Source organism: Jaculus jaculus, chromosome 20 (assembly GCF_020740685.1).
Source record: "Jaculus jaculus isolate mJacJac1 chromosome 20, mJacJac1.mat.Y.cur, whole genome shotgun sequence".
In the NCBI taxonomy this organism is placed as follows: Eukaryota; Metazoa; Chordata; class Mammalia; order Rodentia; family Dipodidae; genus Jaculus; species Jaculus jaculus.
In genome coordinates, this window is record NC_059121.1 from 28160671 (window position 1) to 28186702 (window position 26032).

Genomic DNA, 26032 nt, shown 5'->3' on the forward strand with positions numbered 1-26032 from the left:
AATACAAAGTGAGATTTCTTACCTTCATCACCACAGTTCCTCGAATGACATGACTCATTGTACCAAAGTCAAAGTCATCTTTCACTTCATAATAAAAATTTTCTTTGTCAGGGCTGATGGCCTTCAAGAGTTTGGTAATGTTATTGGAATACATAGTGCTGGCCTGAGTGGCCATACGGCTGGGGAGGTCTGTGTAGCCTATGTGAGTAACTCCCTAAATGAAAAAGTATACAGTTAAAAAGGCCTAAGTACCATATGATTTTATTCTTTCTTACTCAATTCCTATTCACAGTCAAGGCCTGGTTTAGAAATGCCAGATAGATAGATAGATAGATAGATAGATAGATAGACAGACAGACAGACAGACATACATACACACACAACACAAATACATATTTCACACAGACCTTTAACTACTGCATATTTTTAAATTTCAATCATTTCAGGTCTCGATTTCTCTGAACATTTAAAGATACACGTGATCTCACAGGGGACTAAGCATGCAGCTCCGTGGAAGAGTAAGAATATACACCAGACCCTGGATTTGATCCCCAACACAGTAAAAGAAACTTTTCTAAAGAAAGAAAAAACTCACAAATCATTATAGACATCAAAATTGGTGCCCAGGCGGATGCATTTTTGCTGTACCTTATGAATATAAAGTTCCCCCGGCTTAGTGGTTTCAAAATTTCCTCCGGCCTCAGCAGCTAAATCCACAACAACAGAACCTTCCTTCATTGACTCGATCATTTCTTTACTAAATAAAACAGGGGCTTTTTTACCTGATAAAACGAAAGAAGACAATACAAACTTATATTCTTCTAATTGCTACCGTTGTTTCTAAGTATTCAAGACTTTAATATCTGAAATTTTAACTCTCTTCAAGATACCCCTAAGGACCAGAACACAGGTGAGGTGGCTGCCCTCTTTAGAAAGGTGCGGGGGGAGGGGTTGAAAGCCAGTGTGCAGAGGGAGCCGGCTGGTGAGCAAGCTTCGCCACATATCCAACATGAGAAGCTCAGCTGTGCTCTTCCCAGCTGCCTTACATCCAGTGCCATTCACTAATTTTTTAATGCATAAAATATGCTATTACACAAACTACGTTCACCCAGATGAATAATTTACAAAGGTCACACATGTCAAGAGTACATTCAGTACTTACAAATTACAAAATAGAATATTTCCATTCATCTTAACAAAGGTCACCAGATTTTCCAACTCATTACCTATCTTAATTTAACACAGGATGACTTCTAAGAGAAATCAGAAAGTATCATGAAATAAAAGCTGTTGGATACAATGGCTCCAGAAGGTTGGGAACCACTCGAACCCTTTATCCACCTGCCGCTGCTGCCATCCGGGCCTCGTCTGAGGACATACAGAAGCATACACAGAAAAGGTCCCGTTCCCCGAGGCACGTTCTCCTCATGCATAGTTCACAGTGTAAACTCACAGTGTTCTGCAAATAGCCCCAAACAAACACATGAACCAGGAAAGAAAGGAAATAAACTTGTAAGATTAACTGGATGAAAGGAAAACGTTAAGAGCCTTACTATCTCTATTTCCTTTTTTTTAAGTTTTTAATTATGTCCTTACAGGCTTTTAATAAAAATACTATCAAATTTATACACGGAAGTCAATTACATCTTAAATGGGTATGATTACCTCGTTTTCAAACCACTTTATTGGGATGTATAAGAATCTGAAAGATGGCTTAGTGATTAAGGCACTTGCCTGCAAAGCCAAATAACCTAAGTTTGATTCCCCAGGACCCATGTAAGCTAGATGTACAAGGTGGCACATGTATCTGGAGTTTGTTTGCAGTGATGGGAGGTTCTGGTGCACCCATTCTCTCTCTCCCTCCCTCTCCCTCTCCCAGTCAATTAAATAAAATATAATTTTAAAAAAGAATCTGAGGGCTGGAGAGATGGCTTAGCGGTTAAGTGCTTGCCTGTGAAGCCTAAGGACCCCGGTTTGAGGCTCGGTTCCCTACGTCCCACGTTAGCCAGATGCACAAGGGGGTGCACGCATCTGGAGTTCGTTTGCAGAGGCTGAAAGCCCTGGCGCGCCCATTCTCTCTCTCTCCCTCTATCTGTCTTTCTCTCTGTGTCTGTCGCTCTCAAATAAATAAATAAATAATTTTAAAAAAAAAAGAATCTGAAAGGAAAAATAACTTTTGCAGTACATTGAGAGAAATTAAAAAGATACAAGTAAGCAGTCTGTGTGCTACCTCATTCTTTTTCCTGCAAGCTTCATGCTTCCAAGATAAAGTGCAAATCCTTAACACTGAAGGCCTCCCTCCCCACAGCTGAAGAGCTACTTCTAAATACACACTCATGACTGCCCCACAGGACCATCCACTCCAGCAACCCTGGAAGCTGTCAGATCATTTACTGCTCTCTGCTAAATCTCCACACAGGAGTAAGAATAAAAGACATGTTCCTCCAAAGAAACTTCTTAAAGTTCTCATAGCTGCACTAATTCGCAGAATTGTTTGGGAGTACTCTTCCCCACCTTGAATATGTCATTGAACCATGAAATTTCGAGATGCCGGCCACATACATGAAAGACTTCTCCCACAGGTGAAGCCCATCCGCCTCAGAGCTCTAGGGAGCACTGGCTGTGAATCATGGTAGCTGCGTCCTCTTAAGGGCAAATCTCAGATGCTAGACTGTGCCTCATCGGCCTCCCTATCCTCTTACCCTCAGCCACTTCTCTACGCCCTGGCCTCTCATTTGTTACAGATTTTCTTCCCATCTTATGTATACCCTCTACTCTCAGGATGGTGGGTTTGAAATGACCCTTTTGGGGCTGCAGAGATGGCTCAGTGGTTAAGCGCTTGCCTATGAAACCTAAGGACCCCAGTTCGAGGCTCAATTCCCCAAGACCCACATAAACCAGATACACAAGGTGGCGCATGCATCTGGAGTTCATTTGCAGAGGCTGGAGGCCCTGGTGCGCCCATTCTGTACCTATCTGCCTCTTTTTCTCTCTGTCCGTCACTCTTAAATAAATAAATAAACATAATCAATAAAATGACCCTTTTGGATGCAGGCTGACCCTGTCTAGCTTCTGTCTAAACCAACTTCAACTTCGTGGCCACCAATGTCACACATTTGATTTGGCATCTAATTTGTCCGTCACTAAGAATTCTGGATTTTTTTTCTTCTTCTAAAACAACTATATTAAAGATCGGTCCCTGAACTTGAAAGCTACCACGGGGCAAGACATTGTGTGGTCAAAACCATTTAGGCTCCTTAGAAAACATGAAACATATCCCCTATAATGCTACTTATTCAGTATGCACAAAAAAAGCTGCAATGGCCAACAAAACCTTTAAAAACACATATGAACATTTGTGTCTTAGATACAATTTAGGTGTTTTCTTCATATTACTGCTCTGAAATTCAGTCACTTTTGAAATCACAGCATGTTTTTTCACACTGAGCAATGGCTTAGTAGACAGACTGGAGGGTATCATTAGCATAATTTGAAAATCCAGGTGTACTGGCTTGCACCTACAATCCAAGTACTTGGAAGATTTCTAGAAGCAGGAAAATCAGGAGTTTAAGGTCAGCCTTAGTCAAAAAGGAATATAAACAGGAAGTCTGGATTAGCGATAGAGTTCATATATTTCAGATTGATGAACTACTGTATATGAAGCCCCCGGTTCAATCCCCGGTGCTACAAGAACACCACCACAGAACTCTCACAAGTCAAAAGCACGTAACGGCATCTATAAACAGGAACTTTGGATATGAAGCCCCCGGTTCAATCCCCGGTGCTACAAGAACACCACCACAGAACTCTCACAAGTCAAAAGCACGTAACGGCATAATACATGCTTACAATTCATATGTGCATGAGTGTTTTATGTAGATACATAAAATATCTTACATGTTGTATAACATGATAAACTCAGTCATATACCACTTAACAATATGATGTATATTTGAATGGTGAGACTAATTTCTTTTCCTCTCTGTGCTTTTGCTTATCTCCCAAATGTTCTAATTTTAAAATTAAGAAATCTCAGTAAGGGCTACAGGGAATACAACGACGGATAGAACAGTGCAGCTGCCTGGAAGTATTCACATGTGGATTGTGTTTTTTTTTTTTTTTCAAGTTCTGGAAAGTGCAGAGAATAAAATTGAAAACATAAGGGGAGAAATAGAGCCAAAAGAGAAGCAGGGTAGTAAGTAAAGTTCCAAGTGAGCAAATCCTCAAAAGACTGGGTCAGGAGGGAGAACGACTGAGAAGACAGTTTCAAAGCACTACCTACTCTAACAGCCCGAAATGGTGAACAGAAGTGCCTGGTGAACATGCTGTCACAAAACAAAAAGAACAAACAGAGTAAGATGATCAGTTAGATACTTGGAGAAAAATTTTCTACTCAAACTAAATACCACACTTTAAATTCTAGGTAGATCAGAATAGGTCAAAGAATCAATCCATAATGAGAAAGAGTGAAAAGAAACTCCTCTGTGAGTCTTAAGTTTGGAGAGGAATAAAGTACATATTCTAATCTTTAAGTATAAAGTGACAAAAAAATTTAAAAATCATAGAAATTTAAATAAAGCCAAAATGGAAAAAAAAAATCTTATATAAAAATGATGATAAAAACAAAGGACCAGGCCGGAGAAATGGCTTAGCAGTAAGCGCTTGCCTTGAAGCCTAAAGACCCCGGTTGGAGGCTCAATTCCCCAGGATCCACATTAGCCAGATGCACAAGGGGGCACATGTGTCTGGAGTTCGTTTGCAGTGGCTGGAGGCCCTGGCGTGCCCATTCTCTCTCTCTCTCTGCCTCTTTCTCTGTCTGTCACTTTCAAATAAATAAATAAACATAAAAAAAAAAAACAAGAAGAAAAAAAAAGGATCAAAGCTAAGTTTGGTGGCGCATGCCTTTAATCCAGCACTCAGAAGGCAGAGGTAGCAGGATGACAGTGAATTTGAGGCCAGCCTGAGACTACAGAGTAAATTCTAGGTCAGCCTGGGCTAGAATGAGACCCTACCTCAAGAAAATAAAGAAAGAAAGAGAGAGAGAGAAGGGAGGGAGGGAGGGAGGGAGGGAGGGAGGGAGGGAGGGAGGGAGGGAGGGAGGGAGGGAGGGAGGGGGGGGGAAAAGTGAGGGAGGGAGGGAGGGAGGGAGGGAGGGAGGGAGGAAGGAAGGAAGGAAGGAAGGAAGGAAGGAAGGAAGGAAGGAAGGAAGGAAGGAAGGAAGGAAGGAAGGAAGGAAAAAGGGAGGGAAGGAGGGAGGAAGGAAATGGATAATTCAAAAATTAGAAACAAATATATGAAAAAAGAAATGTTCACACTTAAGACAATCATAGAAATATAGGTATACAAAGTGGGGAAACTTTCTGGCCTCTCAAATTAACAGTTAAAAATCATTAATTCCAGCTGGGCATGGTGGCGCACACCTTTAATCCCAGCACTCAGGAGGCAGAGGTAGGAGGGTCGTCATGAGTTCGAGGCCACCCTGAAACTACATAGTGAATTCCAGGTCAGCCTGAGCTAGAGTGAAACCATACCTCAGAAAACCAAAAAAAATCATTAATTCCAGGGAAGTAAAAGGGATGACAGGGGAAGAGGGTTAAGAAGGTAAACTATGGGGTGATTATGGTCAAAGTACATTATATGCATGCATAGAAATGTCATAATGAAAATTATTACTTTGTATAATTTATATGTACTAATAATGTCATAATACTTAACACTGAAATGAAATAATTAGCTGGAAAATTTACTGACAAGAAAATCTTTAAAAACAGTTTATTGATGGTGCACAAATTGGCGAAATAACTGAGATTCACTCCTAAAGTCTGATTCATTTGAGAAGTAAATGAAAATTCAGACATGTTCTAAGAGCATTAATTTTAACTAACGAAAAGTGGAAATAAACTAAAAGCTCAACTTTGGGGCAACAGCTAAATATATTATGGCAGGTTTGAATAGGAAAATTTAGCAAAACTATTAAACTATATGGACAGATGTCTTAATGACTCCTCAAATTGCATCAAAGAGAAAAGTTTACCATGTAATACTAAGTGGGGGGGCAAAGATATACATCTTGATCTCAACATTATAAAAATGTATTGACAGCCAGGCATGGTGGCACACGCCTTTAATCCTAGCATTCAGGAGGCAGAGGTAGGAGGATGGCCATGAGTTCAAGGCCACCCAGAGACTACATAGTGAATTCCAGGTCAGCCTGGGCCAGAGAAAGACCCTACCTTGAAAAAAAAAAAATGTGTTGAAAAAAGGCTGAAAGCAAGTGATAAAATGTTGACAGTATGTCTTACTTAAGGAGTTTATTTCAACTCTAACAATAGCCATGTACCATTTTCTTAAAAATTGAAATAGCGAAGCATTTCTGCATGATCACAGCCAATTTCTCCCTTCAGTGAAGGATATAGTTTAAGATTTATTACTAGAAAAATCAGAATAACAGGAAAAGTATCGGGCCAGACTATTTATTTGCCAAACAAACAAGAAAAAAGCCTCTTGTAAAATTACTGCCTATCACAGGGCACAAGACACAAAAGAGAACAGCGACATAATGCAAGATGGAGAATGGGAAGACATGTACCCCACAGAAACAAACACATCCAACATTCACTGCAAATCCTTTCACATATGAAGACAAAGTCCTCAAAGGGATAAAACACAAAATAACAACTTCAGGTATTCTAAGACATAAGTGCATATGAGTTAATAACACAGAAAAGGGAGATCAGTGGCTTCAGATTTTTGCTTGTTGAAAGTATAGCTGGACTTTTCCATTTGAAACACAGCTCTTTAATTTTATCATTTATCTGAAAAAGACAGGATTTATTTTTTTAAAAATCCAAGACTATTACATTTCGTGGCATCACCCATCTTAAAAAAATAACTAGTACAGAAAGAATTAACAAGGAGAAGAAATTCTTTACATAGTTCTGGCACAATGTAAGCCGAGCAAAAGATTTAACATAATCATCATGAAATATTTCTTTCTCCTTTCTGGTTCAGGGACATTAACATCCCCTGTAAAGGTTATTCAGTTCCTTCCCATCTGGGATTATCTCCACACGTATGCCAAGGCTATGGTATGGTGAGACATGAGCCCTTGCAGACATCATACAATCGTTCACTCACTCACTCAGTCAGTAATTATTCTCTGACTCTCATGTGCAGATTCATCAACTGATCATGATTCAGGATGAGTAGAGTATAGGAATGTTACAGGTTAATCTCTATGTACAATACAAAGTAACAGTCGGCTGCGTTGGTGGTATAGTGGTGAGCATAGCTGCCTTCCAAAGTAACAGTCGGTTCAATAAACAACTTGAGTCATGTGTACCATTTCTTGATGTGTACACATATAGTTTTAATCCATAGAAAAACATTTGAAACAGACTATCACTGGGCCCAGGATGGCCTCAACTTCCCTATGTAGCTGAAGATGACCTTGAATGCCTGACCCTTCTGCCACCACCTTCCAAACACTGGTATTACAGGTGTACACGCATCAAGCACAAACTATATTCATTTTTAAGTGTTAATGAATTTATTCTTGCATAGTCATCATTTTCTCAATAAATCCACACTGAGAACATTAGGAGATACTAGAAATTACTAATTTCTGAAAATAGCATCAACAACTTACTGCTGTGTGGCAGAAGACTATATCCCTGGCTTCTCTACAATACTAAATTCAAAAGGAGTGATTTCACTTAAACTAAATACCAAAGGCTAAAGATTTACTGGAAAATTTTGTAATGTACCTCTGAATAAATCAAGCCTAACATGATCATCTGAAATAAATGAATTCTCAGATTCTATCTCATTGGGAAAAGATTCAAACCCTCAAAGAGAACTTTAATCACAGAGGGGGAGAGAGAAAGAGAGAGAAATTAAGAAGAAACCACTAAAATTCTTAAGAACAAAAAGACACTAAGATGAAATGGTTTGACCACAAGTTTTTATAATGATTCCAAAGAGCATTTAGAATTATTTACTGGAGTTATTCAATGGCATGTAATCATGGGGAAATTCCTAACTTCCTGGCCTGAAAAGCATCAAATTAGAGGCTCAAGAAAAACTTCCTGCTTTCACACAAGCATGATAGATTTAACAGCATACTAACAAACAGATTAATATAAATTATAGATTATATTTATCTAAAACTAAGACATATTTCTCCTGAAAAGTAGCAGTAGAGGAACTGGGGAGGTAAGCAAGAGTGCTCCGTTCTTAGTGAGCGGACCTGAGGAGATGAGCCACGCCTCCCGGCCCAGCTGAATCCACAGAGGAACTGGGGAGGTAAGCAAGAGTGCTCCGTTCTTAGTGACTCTCACATCACATCAGCACAAGCACGATGGAGATAGTCACTAAGGATGCTCAACACCTACCAAACCAGAGATCCAGAGACCCATCACTGAAGAAGACTTAAAATGCTCCCAGCATGGCTTAGGGAATTTTGTGGAAGAGGGGGCATAAAGATTGTTGGAGCCACAAGTTGGAACATTATGCACAAAGACATTGCCTCTCCTCCATAACTGACTGCTGACCCCACACTGCCTGACCCACATTCCCCATAGGGTTGACCTGCATCCCCAATCAAGAAGGACTCTTCAGAAAAAGGGCAGGGAGGAGGGAAATGATGTGTTGTTTACATACTAAATATGTCCAAAATTTAAAGAGAAATTATCTATTTCTCCTGGTATGTTTTTCAACATAATTGAGAGTGAAATAATCTGGAGAAGAGTTTCTTAAAATGGGTATCTTTAAGGAAATTCAGATAAAAATAAAGGGTCATGTTCTTCTCCCAAGAAAATCTATGCCAGACTGCTGTCTACTGGGTGTTGGGTACATGACTTCATGAGTAGAACCATAACCTCAGATAACATGTTCAGTGTCTCACATTATTCTTGAAACATCTGGACAACATCACATGGATCAGTAAGCATTTCAGCCTTCTAGCCATGCATACACAAAACATCACCAAGGGGGGAAAAAAAATATTTATCTTCTATATGCCCAGCCCTACGTTGAGTTGTTTTTATTCTTCATATATTCCTCAAAACACCTCTGCAAAGTATTCCATCCCCCATTTCAGAGACAAGGATTCTGATGTTCAAAGAGACAAATCAGCTGTTAAGTGGTGGATTTAAGTTTTGTGTCTCAATTTTCTTACTTTCAAGAGCTTTTATCTAATTTCTAATGAATATATTTAACTTAAACAGAAAAAAATTTAAAATGGAGAATAGAAAAGAAACTATTATATGCACACAAACCCACATTTATTTTGGGCTGCACTGGTTTTCCTGCTCAAATGCATATGTTGAAGCCCTAAGGCCCAGGACCTAAGACCATGAAGTAATTTGAAGATGAGGCTTTTAAACAAATGTTACAGTTAACTTGAAGCCTTAATCTGCTCTGACTGCCATCCTTAAAGAAGAAATGAGATACCAAAGAGACTCCACAAGTATACACAGGATGTGAAGACCAAGTGACCAGAAAGACACCAGGAATGCATACGGCACGTGGAGGCACAGTGACCAGAGAGACTCCAGGAATGCATACAGCACATGGAGACACAGTGACCAGAGAGACTCCAGGAATGCATACGGCACATGGAGACACAGTGACCAGAGAGACTCCAGGAATGCATACGGCACATGGAAAGACACAGCGACCAGACAGAGTCCAGGAATGCATACGGCACGCGGAGGCACAGCAACAAGAGAGACTCCAGGAATGCATACGGCACGTGGAGACACAGCGGCCAGAGAGACTCCAGGAATGCATACAGCATGTGGAGACACAGCGTCCAGAGAGAATCCAGGAATGCATACGGCACGTGGAGGCACAGTGACCAGAGAGAGTCCAGGAATGCATACAGCACGCGGAGACACAGTGACCAGAGAGACACCAGGAATGCATATGGCACATGGAGACACAGCATCCAGAGAGAGTCCAGGAATGCATGCAGCACGTGCAGACACAGCGTCCAGAGAGAGTCCAGGAATGCATATGGCACGCAGAGACACAGCGTCCAGAGAGAGTCCAGGAATGCATACGGCACGCGGAGACACAGCGACCAGAGAGACTCCAGGAATGCATGCAGCACGTGCAGACACAGTGACCAGAGAGAGTCCAGGAATGCATACGGCACGTGGAGACACAGCAGCACGCGGAGACACAGCGACCAGAGAGAGTCCAGGAATGCATACGGCACGTAGAGACACAGTGACAATTCACTTCAGAAGAAACCCACACTTCCAACACCATGTTCTTGAACTTTTAGACTTTAAAATTGTGAGAAGACAAGTTTCTACTATTTAAGCTACCAGGTCTGTTGTATTTTGTTATGGAGGTCTTAACCAACTAATAGAAACATCTCTTATTCCTGGGCACATAGCTAAGCAAGAATCACTGGCTTCCTTCGCAGGTGGATCTGACCATATGGCTAGTCTGAGCAAAAGAAGGGGGAGTGATAATGACGTGTGCCAGTAGCAGGAATCCCCACATTACTACTGGACGGAAACCTACCCTCTGAACAAGTAATTTTCTTTAAGACCTCAAAAGAGTTTCATACTCGGATTCATGTGATATAACAAATATTGTGGATTTAGCACCAGACTGCCTGAGACAAGAAAGCGCAGGACAAATGGAAGGAGGATGTGCCAAAGCACTTACGTTGGGAAATACTAGTAAGTCAGTGGTGGTTACCAGCACTGTCTACCGGAGAGAGCCTCAACTCCCAAGCCTGCTCAACTAAGGACCAGTCAGGAAGGAGAGTTCACTGCTTCCCTATCTTACAACACACTTTTGGAGAAATAACAGAGCAAACCAGAACATAACTCCATGCCGTAAATTTTCCAAACAGAACGTTTGTTAAAATTGGCCCAGCAACTCCCTAAGTGTGTCAAACACACCCTAAGAACTCAAGCCTGACAAATGGCAATGGTAAACTCCACAATTCTGGCATGTTCCGCTTGATGACAAGTTGCCCAGTCTGTGTTGAAAGCTACCAAGAGGTGTATAGGGAGCCTGTGGTTACCAGTGCTTAATGTTGCAACATAGACGCATTTCTCCCTGTCCTTAAAAATACTCAAAACAAATGAAACTGTGGAAGTAATCTTACAAAATTCTATACAGTCATAAAATACATTTAAGAACAAGAATTATAGGGATGAATCAGATAGTGTAACAACTATATGTCATTAAAGACATTTTTTTGTCCAAAATAGTATTGCCTCAACATCTGTGGGCAATGAAAATTTTAAAGGTTATATAGGATAAGGACTATTTGGAAAGAAGGAATTCAGTAGAGGGTAAGTAGCAGAGGGGAGATAAAGGAAGGTAGTGGAAGTGGGCTGTGACCATGGTATGTTGTATATATGTATGGAGGTCATCAATAAAAAGTTTAAAAAGTAATACTACCCTCCAAAAGTTGGGAGTCCTGACCTACAACAAATAGTTTGGGCCCTAAGATCATAATGTGTGCTGAAGAAAGAGAACGTGCTGAATGACAAACCTTCACTTTTGAAAAATTTACAGTTGTCAAAACAAGAGTATCTGTGTACAATTCCATAAATAGAGAGTTTCATTTATTACTGTATAGTCTTTTGCCTAAAAGGACATCTTTGCACATTATTGTGGAAAGTCGTGCTTGTGGAAACTTGTTACAGTCCTATGAAAGATGAATTCAAGGAAATAGGCATTACCACCTGAAAGTCTGAAAGTCTCCAGAGGAAACTTCCTTACAGCTTCCCTCAGTCATAGATAATTCCAAGGGTTGTGTGAGAGGGGTGTTTTACAGACTCTAACTTCCATAAACACAAAAAGTACTGATAACCTAACTGACATTGTGCCAAAAAACAGGTCCAATGGCCAGGTGTGGTGGTGCATGGCTTTAATCCCAGTACTTGAAAGGCAGAGGTAGGAGTGCTGTGAGTTCAAGGCCAACATGGGACTACAAATTGAATTCAAAGTCAGCCGGGGCATCCTACCTTGAAGAAAAGTAATAAAAACAGACCCAAGAATATGTTGTAGTTACCTTCTCATTGCTAGGACAAAAGAACCACCAAAAGCAGCTGACCGAGGAAAGTGTTTTAATTTTGGTTTACAGTCTCAAGGGAAGCTCCATGATGGCAGGAGAAAACATTACATGAACAGAGGCTGGACCTCATCTCTGCCAGAGCAGGTGGAAAACAGCAGAAGAGTGAGCCCAGTTCTGGCAAGGAGGAGCTGGCTACCAACAACCTCCTCCAGAAGGCTCCACCTCTCCAATTACCATCAGCTGGGAATCAAGCATTCAAACGGGTTTGCGACGGGGCATTTAAATCAAACCCCATTGTACATGTGGCCTAAAACATGATAATTTATAAGCAGGTAATGAATACTTCCTTCCTGACCAGATACTTCCCAGTTCCTGAATAGATCTTCTGCTACTTCCATATTGGGTCTCCTGCAAGGTCTAGCTAGCCACCGAAATGGCAGACTGGGCATGTGTCTAGTGTTGAATTATTTAAGAAAGCTAAGTTTCTGGTTTTAAATTAGCCTCTTCAATGTCCCTATTCAAAAGTGAGCCAAGGCAGCATTCTACCTCTCTTTAGCACTGGAAAAATAAAGAGGCATTATGCCAACCACATCCTAAGGAAAGCAGCCAGAATTATAAGTTCAACAACATTTACTTAGGCATTATTGTGCATAAAACTTTAGACTAAGCACTAACCAAGGCAGAGACAGATGGACATTCCTGCTGGACGCACAGGTTACAAGACAATGAAAGGGGCAGTGGCATTGGGCAGTGCAGAAGAAGTGGTCACTGCGTGGAGGAAGACTTCAAAAGGCATGGATGCGGCAGGACAGCATCCAAAGAGGAAATGCAACATATGCAAAGGGCGTGGTGCACCCTGTAATCCCAGCACTCGGGAGGCACAGGTAGGAGGATCACTGTGAGTTCGAGGCCACCCTGAGACTACATAGTGAATTCCAGGTCAGTCTGGACTAGAGTGAAACCCAATCTTGAAAAAACCAAAACAAATATATATATATATAAGCATGGAAGTATCATAGCCTATCTGAAGAGATAACAGTAGCCAGACTGCCTGAAGTAAGGCCCAGAAAGTAGTTCCAACATAAATTTGACCTGAAAACTGAATAACAAAAAAAAAAAAAATGAGAGGCAATATAAAGCCTTATAAATTATATAAATGATAAAAGGTAATTGGGGGAAAGGAGACTATGATCCAATTCTGATCAAATAACCAGCTTTCATCAAATGATGCTGGGAATTTGAATAGTCAAACACCTTCATCATTACTAAACAAAACTTCAGGCCTTGTAGTAGCTATCAGTCATTAAATGGGTAAGGACAAAACCTGGGGTGGGGAAGGAAGTGTAGGGGAGCTGTATGACCACGCAGTGATCTTGAGGTTTTTATTAGGTTATCATCAAGCAAGATTTTCAATAGGGTAGTTTCTGCCACAGCAAATCCAACATGAGCATCACAGTATGCTTAATTCTCACTGGAATTTTCATGAAATATTTCCCAAAACACTGTCACTGCAAAAGTACTGGGATTCCTCCTTGTTCCACCTCAATATTCCCCTACTTAACTTACTGAAAATCAACTTGATTCAGTCTCTTCCTGTTTAGATATTTTAAGTCTCCCTTTGGGGGTTCTAGATCATAAAGATACTGGAAAAAAATCACTTGTGTTAGCATCCTGGGCTCTACTAGATGGCAGAGATGGCTTATGCTTTAATGGTGGCTCTAAATGTCGGGAGCTAGACAGGAAGTTTGGGACCTCTCTTCAGCATGCAATACCACTAAGTGAGACTGTATATATCCTGAAGTTACTTGCACTAAATGAAATGCTCACCTTCAGCTCAACATAAACCCAGTAGAGAGTCTGAATAGCAGGCACTATAACCATTACCTCCATATATAACTGTTTTAGTGCATATATGACCTACACTTAAACACAAAGTCATTGTCCTTTCGAGCCTGACAGAGATAAACAATGAAAAGTTATCAAGTCCATAAAGGTGCTACCTGAAATTAACTACTTGCCTGTACCCCTCTTTCCACATATCTTGTCCAGGCAAGATCTTCACTTCTTCTATGAATCTTGGACAAAGAAATCTCAGCTTAGATAATTCTCACAGTTGACTTAATTTTTTTAATCTGCTCAAGAAAAACTTCAGAACAACTTCTGCTAGCCATACCAACTGCTGACTTGGGCAAACATTCAAGAAGGACATTGACCATACAGGTACAATGCCAAGGACACTGTTGGCCAAGAGGTGTCTGGACCTTTATATAATATGTAATTATTTAAATAATTCTTATGAATTCTCATATTTCAATTTCCAGTCCTCTGGGAATAGGAAAGGGCTTTAGAAAAAATCACGTTTTTCTTCATAATATTCTAAACACGTTCCCCCCTACACACTTTTTTTAATATTTTTTGTTCATTTTTTTTTTATTTATTTGAGAGCGACAGACACAGAGAGAAAGACAGAGGAAGAGGGAGAGAACGGGCGCGCCAGAGCTTCCAGCCCTTGCAAACAAACTCCAGACACGTGCGCCCCCTTGTGCATCTGGCTAACGTGGGACCTGGGGAACCGAGCCTCGAACCAGGGTCCTTAGGCTTCACAGGCAAGAGCTTAACCGCTAAGCCATCTCTCCAGCCCCACACTTTTTTTGATTGGTAAATAAGGGAAAGCCAGCCAGTCTTCTGAGAGTAGGCTGTGGATTGTATTGACCAAGAAATTTATTAAAGTTTAATATGAATATCATGGCTTCAAAAAATAAGAAAATCACAATGGAACAGAGTAACACAATTTCTTTAACTGGTCTTCAAGACAATCATACAATTTGACTTTCTACTAGTCTCTACTGACTAATGAACCCTACACAAACTAGAAGACAGGAGGAGGCGGGCCTAAAACGTCTTGAATTGCATTTCTCCTAACTTCATAACCAGTAATGATGAAATATACCACATCCAAATTGTCCCAAAGTTCTTTATTAAGAGTTTGACTTAACTAAAGCTAGTGAGCATTCTGTGCTTGTCATTTATTCCATGAATAAATGATTTAGCGCCCTCTACTGGCCACTTGTCATATCTCATATCTAACACCTCTCCCCTAGGTAGAGGTAAAATGGTCAGGTGGCCACACAGCAGATTTCCCAGTCCCCCCTTAGGAGCCTCTGTCACAAATGAAAGGAGAAATACTTAAGTGCTTTCCTGCCATGCCTGCACGTGACTTCCACCCTGGCTTACAGATTTCACAAATGCCACCCTGGGTTAAATGAAACACTCAGCCAAAGGGCTCATGTCTGCACTCAGACATTTCCATGGACTGTATAACCTTCTGCCCGGCTGCTTTTGAAATGGGCGCCCGAGCTCAAACTGAGGCCTCCTCAGGCCCTTGTGCTTGCATGGCAAGCATTCTTACCCACTGAGCCCTCTCCCCTGCCTGCATTTTCTACAGTGAAAATACAGTGCCTTCCATGTTCTGGAAGGAATTACAAAGAACAGTGTATAAAGTGCTGATACGCTGGCCAGTGCTTAGTCCAGCACAGAAGAGGCTGGAGACAGCTGTCAGTGAGAATTACTGCAACAACTTTCACCCTTGGGGGAATGAATACTCCTCCCACCCTTGATATTGCCATACTATAAATAACACTTCAGTAAACAATTTTGTCTCCTGGGGGGAAAAGAAAACACATCTTAAAGAAAATTTAAAAAAAAATCACCATTTATCAAGGACCTAAACAAAAGGCTCTAGGAATAGAACACCATACACAAAGGACTTGTGAACACCATCAAAGTACACTGAAAGAGTTGGGGTGATGGCGGGGCTGGTGATGTGCTTCCCATGCAAGTGCAAACAAGGGAGTGTGGGTCCCCAGCACCCACGTAATGCTGGCTAAGCAAGCTGGCTGCCAGTAATCTGTGTTCAAGAGGCAGAGACAAGGAATCCCTGAAGCAAGCTGCCTGCTAGACTAGCTGTGTCTCAGAGCACTGGGCTCAGGCGAGAGACCCCCATCTCATTAAGGAAAGGGGGTGATCCAGGAAGACCCCCAACATTAACCTCTGGCCTCCACATGCACGTGCACACATACACACACATACATGCCCATGGCCACACAAGCACAAACATGTATACACATGTACTTAGCACACATATACATTGAAAGAACACTAAAAGAAATCATACCAAGCTATTAGTAATGTATATTCAGGACTGTGATCGTTTGTGTTGTACTTTTTCATTTTATAGCGCTTTTATAATAAAAGTATTAATCTTGACTTAAAAGAAAATCAAAAGTAAACAAATGCTCACTCTCACTTGAAAATATAAAACTGGGCTGGAGAAATGGCTTAGCAGTTAAGGCACTTGCCTGAGAAGCCAGATGCACAAGGTGACGCATGTGCAAGGTCACATATGTGCATAAGGTGGCACAAGCCTCTGGAGTTTGATTACAGTGGCTGGAAGCCCTAGTGCACCAACTCACTCTCTCTATCTCTCTCTCTCTTTCCCCCTCTCCCCCCATCTGTCTCTGTCTCTGTCTCTCTGTCTCTCTGTCTCTCATCTGCCCACAGTGTACCTGGAATCAGGGCTGTGCTGATGAGGATGTCCACATCCTTGCACTGCTGTGCAAAGAGTTTCATTTCAGCCTCGATGAACTCTTTGGACATCTCTTTGGCATATCCTCCTTGGCCCTCACCCGACTCCTTCAGATCCACCTCCAAGGGCTCAGCACCAAGGGACTTGAATTGCTCCAAAGCTGCAGCTCTGAGTTATTGAAAGGAAATAGCAGCTATGTTAGGCCCCTAAAACATGAATCCGAATCTTCCTGTACATATACATTGAAGAAAAGTAAACCAAGACATCAACAGTAGTTGGAAAGCAGGAATTCAATAGAGACAAAAGAACATAACTGAAGTGTACTATGATTAAAATTATATTATGCTCACATACAAAAACCATCAATAAAAGTGTTTTCAATGGCTGGAAAGATGGCTTAGCAGTTAAACGCTTGCCTGTGAAGCCTAGGGACCCCGGTTCGAGGCTCAACTCCCCAGGACCCACGTTAGCCAGATGCACAAGGGGGCGCATGCGTCTGGAGTTCGTTTGCAATGGCTGGAGACCCTGGCACGCCCATTTTCTCTCTCTCTCTCTGCCTCTTTCTCTGTCTGTTGCTCTCAAATAAATAAATAAAAATAACAAAAAAAAATTTTTTTAAGGTGTTTTCAAGGGCTGGAGAGATGGCTTAACAGTTAAGTGCTTGCCTGTGAAGCCTAAGGACCCTGGTTCAAGGCTCAATTCCCCAGGACCCACGTTAGCCAGAGGCGCACACGTCTGGAGTTCATCAGCAGTGGCTGAAAACCCTGGTGCGCCCATTCCCTCCCTCTCTCCCTCTCTCTCTCTCTCTCTCTCTCTCTGTGTGTGTGTGTGTCTCTTTCTCTGTCACACTCAAATAAATAAATAAAAATGAACAAAAAAAATTTTTAAAGTGTTTTCAAAACAAAATAAGAGAGAAAAGCAAAGCCAAAAAAGTCAAAAGCTAAGAGTTTCTTTTGACAGTTCTGGCTGAACTATTTCAATTTTTTGTATGTATATATAATACTCATAATAATAAATTTTCAATACGAAAAACATGGAGAATTCAAATTTCTACTTTAAAAAAAAAAAAATTCAGCCAGAAGTGGTGGTGTACACCTTTAATCCCAGCACTCAGGAGGCAGAGGCAGGAGGATCGCTGCAAGTTCAAGACCAGCCTGAGATTACACAGTGAATTCCAAGGTCAGCCTGGGTTAGAACAAAACCCTACCTTGAAAAACAAAAGAAGAAAAATAAATCAAATTCCCAGCCCCTACTCAGGAATTCACTACGTAGTCTCAGGGTGGCCTCGAACTCACAGAAATCCTCCTACCTCTGCCTCCGAGTGCTGGGATGAAAGGTGTGCACCATCATGCCCAGCCAGAGCCATATTTGAATTTAGCAAGGGCAGCAGGTCATTCTCTTGGGGAAATTTGAGAAACCATGACCTGAGCCAATAAATCCCTAGCAACCATCATGTATTGGAATATGTATAAAAGGCAGGACATACGCCTGTCCACTGCTGACCACAAGACTCTGCTGGCCTGGGCAAGGCATCTCGTAGTCCAGAGTGCCTCTGCAGGTCAAGCTGCGGTCACAAGTGCAGAGGAAGAGCAGGGAGAACTTGGTCTTTGAAGTCATCAACAGATGGAGATGTGCGGTGAAGGGGACTCCCTCCCATAAGGTTTCACGTGGGAAAGATCCAGCTCTGTCTTACAGTTTAAGTCAATCTGAGTGGGTGTTTTCCTTTCTTGCAGCCATGGGTACATGGCTTTTTTTCAAGTTTCAGAAATACAGCTAAAGAGATGGCTCAGTGGTTAAAAGTGCTTGCCTGCAAAGCCTGACCATCTGGAGTTCAATTCCCCAATATCCACGTAAAGCCAGATGGTTTATGCATGTAGCGTTTATTTGCAGTTTAAAGAGGCCCTAGCAGAGTGAGCGGGGAGAGAAAATGGGCATGCCAGGGCCTCCAGCTGTGTCAACAAACTCCACGCTCATGTGCTACCTGGTGCATCTGGCTTACATGGGTCCTAGGGAATCAAACCTGGGTCTTTTGGCCTTGCAGGCAAGTGCCTCAGCTGCTAAGCCATCCCTCCAGCCTGGCCCGAGCATTTCCATTTTCATATTTTCCCCTCCCTCCTCTCTTTCTCTCTCTGCTTGCAAATAAACAGAAATAAATTTGAAGTTTCAGAATATCTACAAATAGCAATAAAAATAAGATCAATTAAGATCACATATATTATTATATACATCAAATGACATACAACATGAGGTACATATAGGTATCAAATGATCCTTGTTTTCTATTAAAAGGTGTGTAGACATTAGGGCATCTAGCTAGTAGAACTATAAAGTGTATTTTAATTTTCTTCCTTATACTTCTTTGTAGTTTTCAATGCATTACAAACAGAAATAGAAATGCTATATCAGAATCTTTGCTGTTACATTTTTGCCCACAAAATATCACATCATAAAAATATAGCAAAATATAAATTATATGTCTTTGACTCTAAGATTTCAGTTTTAGGAATTTATCCTAAGGAAATAATTAGGTATCTCTAAATATGTATATCCTTGAAGACAAATAAACAGATATAGATATATAAACAACATTACTTTATATACTTATGTACATGCATATACAACACTAATATATACCAAAAATGGCCATTTGGAGAGGACTCACTGAATCAGTGTGGAGGCTTCTCAAAAACCTAAAGACTGGGGCTGGAGAGATGGCTTAGCAGTTAAGGTGCTTGCCTGCAAAGCCTACGGACCCAGGTTCAATTCCTCAGTGCCCATGTAAAACTAGATGCACAAGGTGGCACATACATCTGGAGTTTGTTTGCAGTGGCTAGAGACCCTGGCATGCTTGATCGTGCCTCTCTCTCTCTCTCTTTCTCTCTCTCTCCATATATGTGCATATGTGTGTGTGTGTGTGTGTGTGTGTGTGTGTGTGTGTATGCTTCTTTCTCTTTCAAATAAAATGAATTTTGAAAAGCTAAGAATTGGACTACCACATGACTCTGCTTTACCATTCCCAGACATATACCCCACTGGCTCTGTATCTAATCAGAGACACTTGCACATCCATGTTCCCTGCTGCTCCATTCACAATAACGGGAAATGGAATCAACCTAGATGTTCATAAATTGATGACTAGATAATAAAAATAGGGTACATATGCCTATAGGTTTCTGCTCAGCTGTAAAGAGAAATTAAATTATGAAATTTGCAGAAAAATGGGGGAAACTGTGAGGTAACCCAAGCCCAAAAAGGCAAAAATCACCTGTTTTCTCTTATATGTGGACTGTAACTTTTAGAGCTTGCATGCATGTAAATTAAAGGGATGTGAAAGTGAGGATGGGTTGGAGACCATAAGAAGGGAAGAAGAGGTGACAAGAAGGGGGAGAAGGAAGCGCGTACTATAAAAGTGAAAGGAGGTTATGCTTGGAGGATCGCCGAGAGTTCAAGGCCACTCTTAGACTGCATAGTGAATTCCAGGTCAGCCTGAGCTAGACTGAGACCCTACCTCGAAAAAAAAAAAACATTATAATGAAGCCTAATTCTCTGTGTGCTAGAAGAAACCTTGTTCAGGTATCAAAACTTAATGCAATGCTGCACATATGACAGTTAAGCTCTACTGTCAACTTGACATCATTCTGTCTAAACAAGAATTAGTGATCAAGTATGTTTCTAACACATTTGTACTTCATATTTGCAACATGACCTCAAACCCTAGTCTTAAAATAGGGACTGGATTAATATACTATAATTCTTAAAGTAGTGTGATAACACTTTGGCCATCTCTTTCTTCATTTTATAGTTGTCTTTAAGATACTTAATACATTATAAATAAAGCACAGGTAAGAATGACAGTGGCCTAGCTGTCTATCCAGTTCACAATTTGATACAATGTTATCAACCCACTAAATTCTCATATCATTTATACTTGAATATTCTGTTTTCCAAAGATTCAAGGACTGTGGTGAACCTGGTCCCAGCACAAGGGTGAAGGAGATCGACACAGAGGACACTCCACTCCTACCAAACCAGAGATCCAGAGACACAGAGGCTCCCAAGAGCCCACCACTGAAGTAGACCTAAAACTAACCCAGTGTGGCTCGGAGAAATTCGCAGAAGAGGGGGTAGAAAGATTATTACAGCCACAAACTGGGACATTACTCACAAAGACACTGCTTCTTCCCCATAACTGATGGCTACCCCCACAATGCATGACCCACAATGCCCATGGGGATAACCAGCATCCCCAATGAGGAGGTCCCCTTCAGAGGGGACAGGGATGAGAATAAGGATGGTACTAATATGTGCTGTTTATATACTGAACATGTCCATAACTGAAAAAATAATAAATATGTATGTGTATATATAATTTAAAAAAGAGCCAGGCGTGGTGGCTCACGCCTTTAATTCCAGCACTCGGTAGGCAGAGGCAGGAGGATCACCATGTCAGTGTTACCATGTCCTGTTGTCAAAGTCAATGGACGACTGCAACAACCCAATAGAAGTCGTGTGATAAATGGCCCAGATCTTTCAGGAATGAAGGTATGGGTTACCCCTGCCGGTAAAGAACCAAGACCTGCCGAGGTGCTTGCTGAAGGTGGAGGAAATACAGAATGGGTAGTAGAAGAAGGCAGTTACAAACACCAGCTCAGGCCACGTGATTAGTTACAGAAACGAGGACTGTGATTGCAATGTTTCCGTCCTGCCTTGATAACAGAGTGTTTGTATCTACACCAATATTTAGATTATATCATTAGCTAACTGTTGAATTTATATTAGACCCATTGTATTAGAGACTAAGCTTGTGCTGGGGGGAAGATTTTGCAGTTCCGGTTGTACGTGGGATAGTTATGGGATGTTAGGAGGAATTATGAGCTTGTTACTGTTTTCATTTGGAAATTAAGTATGATGTAAGGAGACATGATTTGATACCAAGTTGACAAGGGGTGGACTTGTGATAGTTAAGGTGTTGTCAACTTGATCTGTTAGTAATCCACAGGCTGCTTCTAGGAAGGATCAACTAAAGGAGGAGGTCTTTCCCCCAGGGTGAGCCCTTCCCCCAGAGTGGGCAGCCCCGCTCAGAGGGGGACTTGATATAAGGAAGCTCTGGGTAGAAGAGTTCCCTTTTCCTTCCTTCCTTCCACTTGGCTGCCGGAGCTGCTCCCTACCTTCTAGCGTGGATTGAAGACCAGTGCGGACTAAAGACCAGCATCAACTGAAGACCCGCGTGGATCAAAACCCAGCGGCTCCTCAGGAAGCCTCCAGGCTTTCCGGCGCTATCTGCAGTGCTGGGTCGGGACTGCTGAGGCATCCAGCCACGTGGACTGAGCAGCTACCAGGTTCGGTGATTCTCGGGCCTGCAACTGCTATTGGACTACTGTGAGCTAATCCAATAAATTCCCTTTTTAAAATAATTCATTCTAGCAATTCTGTTCCTCTAGAGAACCCTGACTAATACAGTACCTAAAACATTCTGAAGAAAAATAGCACATGGTGAGGAAACACATTACAATCTCAGGACACATATAAGTCTGGCCCCATTGTAATCAACATAAAGTGATTGGTCAGGTTTTTAACTATTTTATTACTTGTGCTACAGTGAAGTTTCACCCACTGAGTCAACTACTAAAAGCAGAAGCATTTTCAAATGAAAAAGAGTTTACAGAGCAGCCTCAGTGAGCTATTACAGTTTGTAAGATCTAAGGAAAGTAATGGGCCCCATTTGGGAAAAAAAAAAAAAAGAAAGAAAGAAAGAAAAGAAAAGAAAAAAAAGAAAAAAAAGAAAGAAAAGAAAAGAAAAGAAAAGAAAAGAAAAGAAAAGAAAAGAAAAGAAAAGAAAAGAAAAGAAAAGCTGTTTTCAGTGGCTCACTAGTGAAGTCCTCACCTGGTGTCAAATCCTCGGACAATCGCACCCATGGCCTTCGCTGCTCCCGCAGAGGCGAGCCCCGCCACACCACCACCGACTATCAGGATCTGGGAGGGAGGAAAAAGCCCAGTCATGCATCAGTGGACTGTATAAAATCGCTAGCTAAGAGTCACCGGCGCCTGGCACATGGCTGCCACTCAATAGTGGTACTAATGGTGGTGCTTCCAGGCTTGCCCTCCTCAGTAGAACACACAGGCTCCCTTAGCTGGGCCACCAGCATTTTTTTAGAGTGTATCAAAAGAGGAACCCCTGCCAATGGCCAACAACCTCCCCTAAAAATAGCCTGACAATCAGCATCTCAGAATGAAAGTTCTGCAAGCGCAACCAGTGCACACCTGTTAAAGATTAACAGAGTCGCTCTAAGTGTACACAAGCTCATCCTACTAAAACGCTTAGGAGTCTCCCTTTCCCCTCCAATTCCAGGTTTTCTGTATTCATACAACACCAAACCATGTCTCAAAGGTGGGCACAACTTTGATGAAACATCTACCCCAACTCGTATTCTGAGCTCTAATGATTCTGGACATCTGCTAACCAAGGTCATCGCTCAGAACCATTTTGAATCATCTATACCTGAAAATGAAGCAATGTGACCAAACCTCCCTCACCACAGACAGGTCAGAGCCACAAGGAACTACAGTCCTGCCTGCCACACAGTAGTAGTGAGAAAGCAACGTGGTCTCTGGTCGGGAATGGGCTATCCTGAAAACACGAGTCCTATTGTCCACCCTACAGATGGTCTGCTGAAGGCAGCCACTTGTTCCTAAAAGGGAAAGAAAAGCCACCCACAGGAACAGTGAAGCTTGTAAACTCCCACCCATCCAGCAGACCCACATATCCGTCTGCCTTTTAAGAGATGGAGAGATTGCTCAGTGGTTAAAGTCAGTTGCATATAAAGCTTGCTGGCCTAGGTTCAGATCCCCAGCCAACCAAATAAAACTGGATGGTCATTCATTTGCAGCATCAGGAGACCCTGGCATACACACATCTTCCCCCACTCTCTTAAAAATATTTTAGGGTTGGAGAGATGGCTTAGTGGTTAAGGCACTTGCCTGCAAAGCCAAAGGACCTAGGTTCAATTCCCAGTACCCACATAAAGCCAGATGAACAAGGTGGTACATGCATCTGGAATTCATTTGCAGTGGCTCGAGGCCCTGTTGCACCAATTCTCTATCCACTTCTTTCTCTCTCCTCCTCAAATAAATAAATAAAATGTTTTTTAAAATATTTTAAAAGAACAGTAATATTATTTTTAAAGTATACACTAGTCAAATGCCTGAGGAATGCCTCAGAAACAACTGTTGTTTGTGTTGATGGCTTGTTCAGAGGAAGGCAAAAGCCAGACAAATGAAGACAGAAAGAGACCATAGGAAATAAGCAGGTCCTGAGCTCCAAAGCACCAGCCCTGTTCTATAGAAAAGTCCCACACTGCTAAAAAGAAAAAATAATAAAGTTACATATATGTCATAGAATCAAGAAACCACAAGGGAGAATGAGGCAGAAAGGTAGTGTGTTTAGGGCCAACACTGGCTACAAAGTGAGAGCATGTCTCAAAAGAAAAAACACAGTCAAGCGTAGTGGTGCATGCCTTTAACCTCGGTACTTAGGGGCAGAAGTAGGAGGATCACTATGAATTTGAGGCCACTCTGAGACTCCACAGTGAATTCCATGTCAGCATGGGCTACAAGACATTACCTCAAAAAAGAAAGAAAAAAGACAAAAAAAAAAGAAGAAGAACGAACAAAAGATAAGATCCAAAAAGAGAAAACTATGCCTACAGCTAGAGAAACATACTTTGTTAATTTTTTTACTGACAGCTTCTATACTTACAGACAAAAACCCTATTTTCTCCCCTGTCTTCCCCTTCATAACTCTGCTCTCCATCATATCCCCTCCCTCTCTACATTAGTCTTTTATTTTGATGTCGTTGTCTTGGAGAAACACATTTTAAGAGATCTATTGTACAGCAAGATAGTTGATGATAATATATTATGATATAGTCTGGAAAATGTAAACAGTACAAACTATCTGCTGTCACCACTAAAGTGATAATTGTGAGATAACACATGTTAGCCAGCTAGATTTAACTATCATACTGTATATACATATATGGATATAACTGTGTGTATATATGTGTATACACACACACACACACACACACACACACTTTTTTCACATCATGCTATACATAATAAAGTTACCCAATAGTGGCTGTCAATATAAAAAAATATTTAGCAAAAAGGGACATAGTAAAAGACCCAATAATTTAAAAAGAATTGCACATGAGTAAAGCAAAGTTAACTGCAACAGTAGAAATTCACCCCTGTAGCAAGAGGTGAAGGAAAAGACACAACTGGGACTGGAAAGATGGCTTAGCAGTTAAGGCGTTTGCCTGCAAAGCCAAAGGACCTCAGTTCAATGCCCCAGGACCCATGTAAGCCAGATGCACAAGGTAGTGCATGCATCTGGAGTTCATTTGCAGTGACTAGAGATCCTAGTAGGCCATTCTCTCTCTCTCTCTCTCTCTCTCTCTCTCTCTCTCTCTCTCTCTCTCTCTTTCTGTCTCTCTCTCCCTATAAATAATTAATTAAAATATTTTTAGCCAGGCATGGTGGCACACACCTTTAATCCCAGCAGTCGGGAGGCAGAGGTAGGAGGATCACCATGAGTTTTAGGCCACCCTGAGACTCCATAGTGAATTCCACATCAGCCTGGGCCAGAGTGAAACCCTACCTCGAAAAACCAAAAAATAAATAAATAAATAAAAATATTTTAAAATAAATATATAAAATTATCTCATATGTTTACCTAGAATATGTTTTCCACTTTCTTTTTTTTTTTTTTTTTTTTTTTTTGGTTTTTCGAAGTAGGGTCTCACTCTGGTCCAGGCTGACCTGGAATTAACTCTGTCATCTCAGGGTGGCCTTGAACTCATGGCAATCCTCCTACCTCTGCTTCCCGAGTGCTGGGATTAAAGGTGTGCGCCACTGTTTTCCACTTTCAATGTGACCTCCACTAGGATATAACTTTTGTATAGTAGGAATGTCATTTATACCTTCAGGCCATATTCTCAGCTCCTACTGTGCCTGGTTCATCATATATCCTCCACTGATTTTAGTTTATTGTACTATTATATTATTATACATTTATTCTGGATAAGAAAAACCCCTGTAGTAAAAATTTTAAATGTGGTGGCTCACAGTTTTAATCCCAGCACTTAGGAGGCTAAAGTAAGAGGATCACTCTGAGTTCAAGGCCAGCCTGAGCAACAAAGTGAGTTGCAGGTTAACCTGGGCCAGAGTGAGACTCTTACCAAATAAAGAAATAAGTAAATGAACAAATAAATGAAATATTATGGTTTATTCTGTTGCCATAAGATTAGGAATCCACAAACATTCTTCTTGGTCAGGTCACTCAGGTTGCTTCAAGGAGAATTAACTGAAGGAGGAAGTCCTTCCTCCAGAGTGGGTGG

At 41.3% G+C, this 26032-nt stretch overlaps 1 protein-coding gene across 3 annotated transcripts in view; it reads right to left on the bottom strand.

Annotated features, from left to right (window-relative positions):
• The window catches only part of Nnt (nicotinamide nucleotide transhydrogenase), a 97067-nt gene that overhangs the window by 50255 nt on the left and 20780 nt on the right, over positions 1–26032 (bottom strand). For all 3 annotated transcript variants that reach the window (XM_004664954.2, XM_045138912.1, XM_045138911.1), the window contains exons 6-9: positions 22519–22607; positions 16615–16802; positions 649–782; positions 23–214 (exon numbers count right to left, since the gene is read on the bottom strand). In XM_004664954.2, coding sequence (XP_004665011.1) covers positions 23–214; positions 649–782; positions 16615–16802; positions 22519–22607 — 603 coding nt within the window. The remainder of the gene's footprint in view (positions 1–22; positions 215–648; positions 783–16614; positions 16803–22518; positions 22608–26032) is intronic.